We start from the raw sequence: 13,795 nt of genomic DNA on the forward strand, positions 1-13,795 counted from the left end.
GTTCCCTGAGTTTTTCCAGCAAGATGGTGCACCACCACATTATGGGTGTCCGGTCCGAGCATTCCTAGATGAACAGTTTCCTGGAAAGTGGATTGGTCATTGTGGGCCAGTTGAATGGCCCCCAAGGTCTCCCGATCTGACCCCCTTAGACTTTTATCTTTGGGGTCATCTGAAGGCAATTGTCTATGCTGTGAAGATACGAGATGTGCAGCACCTGAAACTACGGATACTGGAAGCCTGTGCTAGCATTTCTCCTGCGGTGTTGCTATCAGTGTGTGAAGAGTGGGAGAAGAGGGTTGCATTGACAATCCAACACAATGGGCAGCACATTGAACACATTTTATAAGTGGTCAGAAACTTGTAAATAACTCATGAAAGAATAAAGTTACGTTAAAACCAAGCACATCATTGTTTTTCTTGTGAAATTCCGAATAAGTTTGATGTGTCACATGACCCTCTTCCTATTGAAAAAACAAAATTTGGATTCAAAATGGCCGACTTCAAAATGGCCACCATGGTAAACACCCATCTTGAAAAGTTTCCCCCCTCACATATACTAATGTGCCACAAACAGGAAGTTAATATCACCAACCATTCCCATTTTATTAAGGTGTATCCATATAAATGGCCCACCCTGTACAAACATCTTAAAGGAGTAGTCCAGTTCTGAAAAACGTATCCCCTATCCTAAGGATAAGTTTCACACCCCAGCGGTCGGACCCCGCGAACTCCCGTACGGGGCCCTGGCTCTCCGGCTAGATAGCGTGTGCCGACCACTGCACAAAGTGGTGGATGATACGCCCCCTTAATACAGCACTATGGCAGAGCCGGAGATTGCTGAAGGCAGCGCTCTGGCTCTGCCATAGAGCTGTACTGAGGGGGCGCCGCTTCGCTCTTCCCACTGAATGGGAGATTGGTGGGGTCCAAGTGGTCGCGATCCACCCCCCGCGTGATCTGAAACTTATTCCTTATCTTTAGGATAGGGGATAAGTTTTTTAAGACTGGAATACTCCTTTAAGCTCTGTTTACTCTACTGTCAGGGCTGTATGCTGTGCTATTGTTCTCCGAAATATCATAGCATACAGCACTATCCTCCAAAGAACAAGGGGCAAGGGAACTCCAATGGATCCCATTATAGGTCGATAGGGTCTGTCACATGTGATAATCCAACACTACTGACATGGTTTGCATTATAATGGAAACAAAGATAGCAGTGTTAAAAGAACCTAATTATGTTAAAGCATACCTGTTATGACTTTTGTGTGAATAAATCAGCTGTACCTGTAAAAATATAAAACTTAGTAGTCTGTGTTGTAAGGAAAAGATAGCATCAACCTCAAATACCAGCAGCCAGTAGTTACCTTACACAATTGTTGTCCAAGCTCTGTGAGCCAAATGTAAAGGAACAATGAAATACAATAACATCAACTCTTTGGTTCCCCTCTTGACAACACAATTATTGCCACATTTAATGCAACAAAACCTAAAATAAACATTCACTGTTGAATACCGGTTTAATATAATTCTTGGCTTATTCTTAATATATTTTTCTATCTATATAATTCTGCTCACATGTAGTCACCAATAAAACACTTTAAGGGGTTGTTCACACGAGCGGATGTACTTTCAAACTGGCAGCTTGTTTTCCGCTGCGAGTCTGAAAGGGGGAGGGATTTTAACGGGCTATTCCACAACAGATGTTTGGTAGTGGATTTCTGCTGTTTAAAACCTGCTGCAGACCCTATCAATGGGTTCTCAGGTGGATTTTCCACAACAGAGATTCTGCTGCCAAAAATTGCCACGGACAGCCCGCCGCTTTCAAACTCGTATCGAGAAATATATGCTGAAAGTTTGAAAGTAAATCCACTCGTGTGAACAAGCCTTAAGGGTAGGGTCACACGTGCTGCTGCGTATCTTCCTACCCATTGAAGTCAGTAGAAGAAAATGCAGCAGCAAAATATGGCACGTTTGACCCTACCCTAAGGGTGTATTCACACATACAGTATTTTATACGCCAGGATTTGAAGCTGCAGATTTTATGCTGCAGAATTCAATGTAAACTAAATGACTGAACACAGCTTCAAATCTGCAGTTTCAAATCCTGCACATCAAATCTTCCCAGGGTACTGTACGTGTAAAGAGACGCAAAAGGGAAACAGGCACTGACTGTTCACCTGCAATAAAACCAATACACAGGGTTATAGTGTAAGTGAATTGGATTACAATGAGGTATCACTTTCCTGGATCCAGATCTGATTCCGGAGATACTTGTTGTATCAGTTTCCATTGCTAATAGCCACCTTTGTGCGGCCTCTCCAGGTAGATGATACCTCGTTGTAATCCGATTCACCCGCACTATAACCCTGTAACCTACTCAAAATCGATTGCATGAATGTATATGGTATAAAAAAGAAAAAGTATACTTTATGCAGTTAACATCCCATACAATACATTAGTACATACTTTTACAGAAAAAATAAACTTTAAAAAAGTAAATGTTGGGTCTAATTTAAATTGGTTCCCTAGTATGTGTTTGTTGTTTTTTGCTGGATTAAAAAAAATTGGCCACAAAACTCCAGAAATTAAAATGTCCATGCAGCTAATCGGCAGCTGCAGCAGTGAGCCCCTCCTCCTCGGCCAGTGACTGGCTGAGCAGCAGTTCCTTACTGAGAAGGGAGCAGGAGTGGTGATTAACGGGACCTAGTGAGTGTCAAAAGACAAAAAGGGGACAGGTAAGTAATACTTAATTTTTTTTTCAACCCAGCTGGACCACTTTTAGGGGGGAAACTATTATATATTGTATATATATATATATCACACCTTGTTTTTTAGTATAGAAATCTTTAATCTTTGGTAGATCCTTTTAGGCCTAATTCTATGCGCACACAGTGTATTGAGACTTGCTAAAACCGGTACATTGCCTTAAAGTAGTTGTACATGCCAATAAAAAATAAAACTTTTCACAATGGCTTATTGACACTGACAAACAAAAACAAATACGGTATCTATAAAATAATAGCAAAATACAAAAAAGTTGAAATCATATTCTTCCTGATTCTATGATGACCAAAAAAGATTTATGTGATTGTTGAGCTTTTATGTTAAACTAATTTAAGAATGTTTGTTGATGTTTTTTCTAATTTTCCATTTTACGATCTATATTTTATAATAATCCCGAAATCTTGCAGTATCCATTCTGACCACTAGGCCTAAAACTAAGCTTAGACTTCCTGTTCTGTACAGATCATTTCCCAGTAATACCCTTCTTCTCAGCACAAATAGTACAGTTAAAGGTGACACCAGTAAGATGCACAGTAACATCTCCAATTCATCTAAATGGGACAGATCCTGTCCATTTTTACCTGTGTCCATGGGTACTAAATGCAATTAAAAACAGGCAAGATGGGATCCCCCATAATAATGTCCAAATATTAAAAAAAAAAAATATGTAAAAAGAACATGTTTAGTTTAGACAAATCTAGGCAATACATGCCATTCAATATAGGCCTTTTAGCAGAAAAACAATGGTGTAAATAAGCCTATGACTAGATAGGGTTTCTCATTAAGATTTTGGGCATACTTTTTTTTTATTTCAATAGTCCTCTCCATTGCTGGAATATAAGCCTTTTTTGTTAATAGTCAAATGAGGCTTAAAGGGGTACTCCGGTGGTCAACGTGTTTTTCCGTTTTTGACTTACTATTTGCTTTGTTTCAGTTCTATTCTTGTTGTTTAGGCGACTCTATTTCCGTTCTTTGTTGTCTTTTTATCCCCCACTTTGTTTTCCTATCTTTGCTTCTATTTCCTGTTTCTTGCTGTGCTGAAAACTACAAATCCCAGCATGACACATGCCTTGCTGATTTGGGGTGGCTCCTTTTTTTTTTTTTGTTCCGCCCTTTACTCATCCTGCTATTTTCCCGGGTCAGCCCCCTTATACACAGCACACTAATATAATCAGCCTTTGTTGGGATACACTGTCATACACACACAAAAGGGACTACAACTCCCAGCATGTGTCATTCAGGAGTCTTCAGTCTGTGGTATAACACCAGCATGCTGCCTCTGTAGTCTCCTAGGGGTTGTAGTTCACCACACCTCTGGAGGGCATACACTAGTGTTTCCAAACCAGGGTGCCTCCAGGTGTTGCAAAACTACAACTCCCAGCATGCCCTGACAGCCTTTGGGTATGCTAGGAGTTGTAGTTTTGCAACAGCTGGAGGCACACTGGTTGGGAAACACTGGTGTAACATGATGTGTATGCTGAATAGGCTAGAACAGTGTTTCCCAACCAGTGTGCCTCCAGCTGTTGCAAATCTACAACCCCCAGCATGCCCAAAGTCTGTCAGGACATGCTGGGAGTTGTAGTTTTGCAACAGCTGGAAGCACACTGGTTTGTAAACACTAGCATACACACACAAAAGGGACTACAACTCCCAGCATGTGTCATTCAGGAGTCCTCCCCCTCCCCCTTCACATGTAGAGATCATTCTCAGTATGAGATTTATTCCCCTGCAGTACATACATCCCCAGCCCATGCACCTTCTCATCCTCCCCTTCAGATAACACTTATCTTCTCTGTGAGGTCCTTCTCCTGTGCAGACCTGCGTCCTTAGAATACAGAGCAGGGGGGAGGGGAGGTGAGGAGCTGTGTACTCAGCTGGATGAGATGAGGGGGCGTGGCTTATTTTTCTCTTGCAGACAGAGAAAAAATAATAAAAAGCTGCGACATCTTGTCCACAACAGACTCAGAACTGTGGACAACAGTAAAAGAAAACCCTCTGAACTACAGAACTTCCTGCCCAACAAACAGGTAAGAAAAACGCACACATGCTGCCAAAACATATAACACATGTATATTGCAAAAAAAACTAAACTTACAAAGAAGATGCCATATAGTCAAAAAAATTAACCACCGGAGTACCCCTTTAAGTGCTTAGGGGGCATTCCCCAGCAAGAAGAGAGTCCAGGCAAGCCCAGCTCAATTCGTATTAAACTTCACCCCATGGCCCACTTGCATCTACCTACCCTGTTTGACTAATGAGGCTTAAAGCATTACTGTCATTAAAAACAACTTCTGACATGACGATCATCAAAAGTTGTTAATCGCACAGGGTCTCACGTCTGAGATCTGTTGCGATTGTGTGTTATTAGCTGGGTGACATTGTTCTCCCTGACCAACCGAGAGATCTGTCCATATGGGGATACTTATCAAAACATGTCCGGAGGAAAAATTGCCCAGTTGCCCATAGCAACCAATCAGCTCGCTTCTTTCATTTTTAACAAGGCCTCTGTAAAATGAAAGAAGCAATCTGATTGGTTGCTATGGGCAACTGGGCAACTCTTCCTTTGTACAGGTTTTGATAAATCTTCCCCATAGACTTCTATACAGAGAAATGGATAGATCTTTCAGCTGGCAAGGCAGCACAATGCCGAGTGTTTCCCTGGCTAATAACTCATGATCTCAGTGGGTCTCTGGAGTGAGAGCCAGTGCAGTCCTTAATTTGTGACATGTTTGAGTGACAATTCATAAATTGTTTTTGATGACCGTAAAACTTTAAAGGGGTACTCAAGGGAACTAAACTCATAGCCCATCCTTTCCCTCTCACCACCCTATTTATTTGCCTAAATATCATTCATTAGCTATACAGAGCAGTTTTTCTCTTTCAGCTGTCACTTACATGCAGGGAGTGAGAGAAAGACATCATAATCTGATCCTGCTTTTCTCTGTGCAAACCCCTCACTGAGACCTCCTGAAAGACAAACACCACGTGATCTGTGTCTGGTCTAGGGCTCTGGCATCACAGCCACACCTCCCCCTCCTTGCCGGCAGAGAAGTCTTCTCAGCACATAACGCTGCTCTTTGCCTGCTGTAGAACTAATCACTGATTGCTGCCATTCAGAGCATAGCATGATTTATTACTGGGGGGAAAGGATAGTTTGAAAGAAAAGACAATGTGTGCTACTGACAACAATACAGCATGCACACACATAAGAGCAATTGGCTGGCAGCCATTACACTCTGACTGCTGGGAGTTGTAGTCTGGATTGCAAGCAAGGAAAAAGAATGGGAGACAACAGGGGTCACAGGAGCTGGCAAAATCACATAGATAACTACAGGGGACACATAACAGGTATTGTGGTGGCTTTGGGGCATTTTTATTTTTCTTAACTTCCCCAAAGCACCCCTTTAAGGATGGAGACCCTGTAAACCAGCCCTGCTTGCAGGGTGGGAATGGGCACTTAGGTACTGTAAAACCAAACACTATTCACACCTCTTCAATTCATAAGTTCTGTGACTTTGATTTCTATTAGAAAGTAAATCTCCAAACATAATGGAAAAACTACATTAAAATGGCACAAAAAAAAACCACTGCCTGGATTGGCTAAATAAAGACCCCAATCCAAAGAACAAGAGGGAATATTTATTTATCCTTTTGTGCACAGCTGATACAGACCCACCTCACCTAAAACCAGCAATACTGCCAAAGCTTTTTTACTACATACTTAAAGCATCATTGTCTTTTATAAAAACTTTGAAATCATGAGTTATAACCCTGTCAAGGGCATGGCAAAACACTGCCATTAAATCCAACTCATTCACTATTTTTGCTGATGCTGTCAGTTTCCTTTTTTTTTGTTGGATGTCTGAACGATGTGTCAAAAGTTTTTACAAATGTCAGTGACTCTTCAAAGAGAACCTGTGGCAACCCCCATTAAATGAGATGGCATTATCATTACATGGATTAGGGTGTCCTGATCACACACCTTTTTACAGTTGATTGACACGTCCTTCCGTTCCTAAGATATGGATTTATAGTTCGTCCAGTACTTCATGGAATCGGTCAGACGGTCGTGAACTTAATTTTAATAATGTGAGTAAATATCAGGTGATGAACAGGATTATACAGTCAGGGGGTGTGTATTAGGTATACATGGCCTTCAATGTACAACACACACCCCTTTGACTGTAAACTGCATAATCCCACCAATCAACTGATGTTCACTCCAATTATTAAATAAGTTCACGCCCATCTGTTTCCCTGAATTGTCAAAATATAAACCCTCATATCTTGAGAACAGAAAGACATATAAAGAAACTCTAAAAAGGTGTTTTATTGGGGCACCCTAAACTATTTAATGTAAGTAAACATCTCAATTTTGGGTTGGGGTGGGGGGTGGTTGTGGCCACAGGTCCATAAAGTGTACTTCCAGTTTGAGTAAATATTGATGGCCCTCATCAACAGCTAGAAGTAGATAGTGCACTCCGTCCACTTCTATGTCCCTTTGGCTCCTGTATTTCTTAAGGAAAGGTACAGATGCGCCAGATTTGCATTTTAGAATATAAACTGTGTTAGTCTCTTTCAAATAAAGCCAAAAGAGGCAACTTCTGCTAAGATTTTTTCTGTTAAGGTAGATATACTTTACAGAGTGTGCAAAAACAACTAATGTGTCCATTTCTATGATTAGTGTAAAAAAGGCGATTATGGGGAAGATTTATCAAAACCTGTGCAGAGGAAAAGTGCTGAAGTTGCCCAAAATAACCAATCAGATTGTGTCATAAATTTTTCAGGGGCCTTTTCAAAAATGAAAGAAGCAATCTGATTGGTTGCGTTGGGCAACTGGTCAATTTTTTCTCTGCACAGGTTTTGCTAAATCTCTCCTATAAAACATGTATAATTTTACAGGCATGTATAATTTTAGACAATTATGTTCACCTTTGCAAACTAGTTTTAAGTTTACATATACATTTTACCTGAATAAAAAGGTTCACTACATACATTCCTGTAATTCTGCCATCACCTGAAATCTTCATTCCATGTCTGCACATAGCTTGTTATGGAGATTTACAATGTAGGAAAAGTCCTGTGTATTCTAACATATACAGCCTGCATTATAACAATTTGGTTGAGATCAAGTATGTGTTTACTATGTGCAATTAGCAGAGTTGTGAATACAGCTCTTTACAATCATTGATAAGTAATAGACTATATTAACACAGCTACTTAACGTTTTATGTAGATCCCATCAATATACTGAAACTGTAAAATGTTGTTCGAAGGTAAACATATTATTTGACAATATCTTTTCCTTTTAACCATAATAAAAACACACACAACTACTCCAAAAGCAAACATCAGGGTAATGTCCTGTAACAAACAATGTAATAAAATGTCCTCCAAATAAATATTTTTGTAGACCGAAAACAAACAGTAATGAGGTCGCTGTTACTGAGACCTTGCAGTCTGAAGGGATGTGTTCTGTGAATCGCGTACAGTAAAATCATTGGTTGCTTGTTCATCACCTGTAAAGATAGAGATGTAAGAAAGTGATAAAGGGGATACTGAGGAGTCTGTCTGGATGCTGTGATCCCCAGTGGATGCAGGATCTGGCAAGGAGTGGTTAGAGGGTAGACCCTGTGGTAACACATGCCCTGAAAATTTTGCCGCTGGCCTTCTATTCTTGAAGAATCGCGGAGATGCATGCTCTCTGTTAATTTGCACCCGCATATCTGCTTTGTGCACTGTACGAATGTGCTTCTTCATGTTACTTGGATGCCTGCATCCCTTCCCACAGATCTGCAATAATAACAAACAATACAATATATTAGGTTAACTATGCTATCCACTGACAGGGTCACATGTTTTAGGGAATTGAAGCCACTACATTAAATGTTGACTTACACAGTAGGGGAAGTGGGAGAGCACTCGGGGCACTCTAATAGAGTTGTCAATAGTACTACTGAGAAAGACAAAGTTGAAAAGGTTCTCTATGAACCTCATTTTTTAGGATGTAACAGTGTTCCTTGATAAGGCAGTTAGTCATTAACTATGTTTCAAAGTTTAACTATGGTATTTTGGTCTATGTAAGGCACAAACTCATAAGAAAAATTATCTGGGCTAGATCTAGTGTGAGACAATTGTAAAAAGGACTATAGACATATAATAGGGGTGTCTGGTGAAGCTGCGAGCTGGGGAATGAATTCCATGAATAGCACACTTGTCACTGTGTATTCTCCTGATCAGTGGGAATCTTATCAGTGAGACCCTGATTGATCAAAACTTTTGACATCTCTCTGTGACATATCAAAAGTTTTTTTTTTTAACTGACAAGGACATATTATGCTAATGTTTTTCTAGTATCTTGATGTCAGCATTCATGAAGGGACAAGTTCCTGCTTATGACTCAGCCTCGCTAGCCGGCAATGGAAACCAATGTCAGGGAAGGTAGAAAAAAGATCCTTTCTCTGCGCAGTTGCAATGACCGGACGATCCAGGCTGCGTGCATCTATATCTACGCTCATTACGGTGTTGTGCCCATAGCGTAACACCCTCTGGTAAGTGGAATACTACCCCTTTCCCTTGCCTTGGTTTTTTAAAGTACTGCACTAGGGGCGCGTGTGCCTTTTTTCTTTCTTATATATTACATATAATTAGACCATTAGATTAGGTCTGTTTCTGTTTCCAAAAACATTTTTAATTGCAGGAAAAGAAAAAACTATTATAAACATTCACTAGAAATGGGAGAAGGATGGATGTGAGTGTACATTAGAGTTGTAAAGGGTCATAACATATTTTTAGCCAAGAACTAAGATGTGCAATATTTGCAGGATACTTAATGAATCAGTGCCGTAGCGTACCCATGGATGTAATGTTTTATGTATAGTCCAGTAAACAATTTGTTCTATTCTATATAGTGGGTGACTTTTGTTCAGCCATTTTCACAGTTGGGGGGGGGGGATCTAATTGCTTTCAAGAGGTATTAGGGATCTTTTCGTAGCAGCTAAGAATGTGCTTACCAATTTCCTAGTGTGATATGGATAGTTAAGATCCATTAGCAGCTGTGAGATAGTGACAAGAATAGTAGTCACGGATCGCTATCTTTTCCCAGGGTACCTGTCATATATATGTAGCTACCATATGACAGGTACCCTTATCTAGCATATCTCAACCAGTGAAAGCTAGGTGAGATATGAAGAAGCCAGGAATAGTTGAATCTCTACCAAAGCATAGCTGCTGAAGACTTCAGAATGAAAGGGAGGTTGGTACTGGGGCCATTCATGCCCTTCCTACCCAGTCCAGATTTTCAATGTGACCAAAATCAGCACAGGTGCTGAAGACAGCGGGTTACTAGGTTTAAAAACAAGGGGTAACTCAGTCTGCAGGCTGAATCTGTGAGGAACCAGTACCTCTGATGGGAGTCCTGCAGATTGCATCCTCAAAGGGTTGGGGTGACATTTTGACCTATGTGAATAACACATTTGTTGACTGTTTTGTTGGGTGGCTGGTAGTGAGCCACCTGTATAGATAAGGAAGATTATTGTACAGTTAGTGCTGAGTGTTAGTCTGAGTGTGAAGGCTGTATTTTTGTTTGCCCTACGGAGCTAATCTCTCCCATAGCCCAACCATACATATCTTAGGGTAACTAGGCAGCATAATGTGGAAGATACTTGACATCTGAGAGACAATATTTTCTAAATATTTAAAAGGGGAAACCTTTTATTAATATTTGACTGTAAAGTAAACTGGATCTGGTATTCTGTTGACCTTTAGGGACTTAAAGGCACCCAAAGCCTCCTCTACAACTATATTTGTGTTTAGTTGAGAATACCCAGCTGAGCATGATTTTTAAAGACTTCTAGTTTCTTTACGGGTATCTGCTAGGTCGTGCTACAGTGTTAACTGACAAACAGCTATTTTGCCCACTCGTTGCTCTAAGTTGTCAGGTTTGGCTGATTTTTTACAAAATGTGTTTAAGGACCTTAAGATGTCAGTTCTGTGGCTGAGTTCTGTAATTTTTCCACTAATCTCAGTTAATTTTTTTGAAAGTTTTGCTAAGTTCCTTTGCATGGAGAATCTGTCATCTCCATACCAGGTATGGACCAGCACATACCTGGTACAGAGGTTGCACATTCTCTTTAAGCAGGCTGAGCAGTTGCACAGGGTCCGAAGAAATCCCCTGCCAAATTAATGAAGAGCTGAGGTTGTGACAGTAAAGAGTTGCCAATATATGATGAATTGGAGGATAACTGCACATTTGGGAGCAGAACATTACTGAGAAGAAACTATCTAGCTTTTAAACTTTACGCGCAGGCTGCAGAAAAAAAATGGTCAAGGAAAAATTGGGTTTGATGCCATGTTAGTTATAGAATACTGTTTTGGCATAGGCAACATGAAATCATAGATCAATGCTGCCTTGTATGGCTAGATTAAGCTAGTAGGTGTAATGGTGCTGAAGACATTATATTGGCACCCTTTGGGCCCTTTAGTACCAACTGAGCATTGTTTTGCCTAAAATAGTCTACTTGAGTGTTGTTAATGCAGGATAAAGCACCATGTCACAAAGCTCACATAATCTCAAACTGAACAATGAGTTCACTGTACTCCAATGGCCTTCACAGTCACCAGTTCTAAATCCAATAGAGCACCTTTGGGATGCGATGGAACTGGAATTTTCATCATGGATGTGCAACCAATAAATCCACTGCAACTGCATTATGCCATCATGTCCATAAGTAAAACATCTCTGAGGAATGTTTCCAGCACCTTGTAGAAAGACTACCATGAAGAAAGGCAAAAAAAAGGGTCCAACCAGATACCAGCAAGGTGTACCTAATAAAGTGGCCAGTAAGTATATATCTTATAAGCGCAAAGCATAAAATGTTGTTCCCTACTTAGCTTACTTACTTTACATCGATATGGAAGTTCTCCAGTATGTGTCCAAGTGTGACGCTTTAATTCAGAGATCCGATGGAATGACTGTACACAAAAGTCACATTTAAATTTCTTCACACCACTGTATAGCAGATTAGAATAAAGGAAAAATAAATTTCAGCAAAGAGTAACAGTAATTCACTGAAATGATACAATAAAACTTTACAATACAAATGCATTCTGGCAAAAGATCATTGGCAGTTGAAAATGCCAAATCTTATAATGCAACCTTTGTTCAACCTCTTCAGCACGTGGGGCGTATGCATACGCCCTGCATCCCGAGTCCTTAAGGACGTAGGGCGTATGCATACGCCCGTGGGAATTCCGGTCCCCGCCGCTAGCCGGTTGGGGACCGGACCGGGATGCCTGCTGGAATCATTCAGCAACCATCCGGGCACATCGCCGAGGGGGGGTCCTGAGACCCCCCCATGTGGGCGATCGCAGAAAATCGCATGTCAATTCAGACATGCGATTTTCTGCTATTCCGGGCTGATCGGGTCTCCGGTGACCCGATCGCCCGGAAAATAGGGATGATCGGAGCTGTCAGAGACAGCCCCGATCATCCTGAGGGATAGGAGTGAGGTCGCAGTGCTGCAATCTCCTCCTATCCCCTGCCAGTAAAGTGATCTTTACTGCAGCCTTCCTAGTGGTTGCCAAACTGCAACTCCCAGCATGCTCAGACAGCCAAAGGCTGTCTAGGCATGTTGGGAGTTGTAGTTTTGCAACATCTGGAGGGTCACAGTTTGGAGACCACTATATACAGTGGTGCCCAAACTGTGGCCCTCCAGATGTTGCCAAACTACAACTCTCAGCATGCCTAGACTGCCCAGGGATGCTGGGAGTTGTAGTTCTGTAACATCTGTCCCTTCAGATTTGGCAATTTTCATGAAAATTTTGAAAATTGCTGCTCTACTTTGAAGCCCTCTAATTTTTTCAAAAAGTAAAAATATGTCCATTTCATGATGCCAACATAAAGTGGACATATTGTATTTGTGAATCAATATAACATTTATTTGGAATATCCATTTTCCTTACAAGCAGAGAGCTTCATAGTTAGAAAAATGCTAAATTGTCAAAATTTTCATGACATTTTTTGATTTTTCAACAAGAAATGATGCAAGTAACGACGAAAATTTACCACCAAAATAAAGTAGAATATGTCACGAAAAAACTATCTCAGAATCATAATATTCGGTAAAAGCATCTTAAAGTTATTAATGCTTAAAGTGACGGTGGTTAGAATTGCGAAAAAGGGCTCAGTCCTTAAGGTGAAAAAGGGCTGCGTCCTTAAGGGGTTAAAGGGGTACCCTCGTGGAAAACTTTCTTTTTTTTTTTATATCAACTGGTGCCAGAAAGTGAAACAGATTTGTAAATTACTTCTATTAAAAAATCTTAATCTTTCCAGTACTTTTTAGGGGATGTATACTTCAGAGGAAATGCTTTTCTTTTTGTATTTCTCTTCTGTCACAACCACACTGTTCTCTGCTGTTCATTTTAGGAACGGTCCAGATCAGGAGAAAATCCCCTTATGCTGCTCTGGACAGTTCCTAAAATGGACAGCAGAGGTCAGCAGAGAGCGCTGTGGTCGTGACAGGAGAGAAATCCAAAAATAAAAGCATTTCCTCTGTAGTATACAGCCCCTAAAAAGTACTGGAAAAATTGATTGATTAATAGAAGTCATTTACAAATCTGTTTAACATTTTGGCACCAGTTGATTAAAAAAAAAAAAAAAGTTTTCCACGGGAGTACCCCTTTAATAAATCACTGGTACCACACTGATGCCACTACTTCTTTAGCTGACTAGCAGGACTACTGGATGCCAGACCACCACTCCTCAAAGTCTTAAAGAAGTATTACCATGAAGATAAAATAGGTCTAAACCAATGCGTTATGTGAAAGTAAACATATTTCCAAAGTACAAGCATTTCTGAAAATATACTGAGTGTTACAGTGAATTCAGACCCTTTTACTTTTTTTTACACATCTTAAGGGGTACTCAAGTGGAAAAAAAAATTTTTAAATCAACAGATGCCATAAGGTTAAACAGATTTGTAAATTACTTCCATTTAAAAATCTTTATCCCTCC

General features: G+C 40.4%; 1 protein-coding gene across 8 annotated transcripts in view; it reads right to left on the reverse strand.

Annotated features, from left to right (window-relative positions):
- Positions 1–432: 432 nt before the first annotated feature.
- The window catches only part of LOC130272159 (zinc finger and BTB domain-containing protein 49-like), a 58,056-nt gene continuing 44,693 nt past the window's right edge, over positions 433–13,795 (reverse strand). For 7 of the 8 annotated variants that reach the window (XM_056518294.1, XM_056518295.1, XM_056518297.1 and 4 more), the window contains 2 exons: positions 11,683–11,791; positions 433–8,574 (listed from right to left, as the gene is read on the reverse strand). In XM_056518294.1, coding sequence (XP_056374269.1) covers positions 8,224–8,574; positions 11,683–11,791 — 460 coding nt within the window. In that variant the 3' untranslated portion in view covers positions 433–8,223. The remainder of the gene's footprint in view (positions 8,575–11,682; positions 11,792–13,795) is intronic. The other variant, XM_056518301.1, reaches the window with a different exon arrangement.

The sequence above is a fragment of the Hyla sarda genome, chromosome 1 (genome assembly GCF_029499605.1).
Source record: "Hyla sarda isolate aHylSar1 chromosome 1, aHylSar1.hap1, whole genome shotgun sequence".
NCBI classification, from domain to species: Eukaryota; Metazoa; Chordata; class Amphibia; order Anura; family Hylidae; genus Hyla; species Hyla sarda.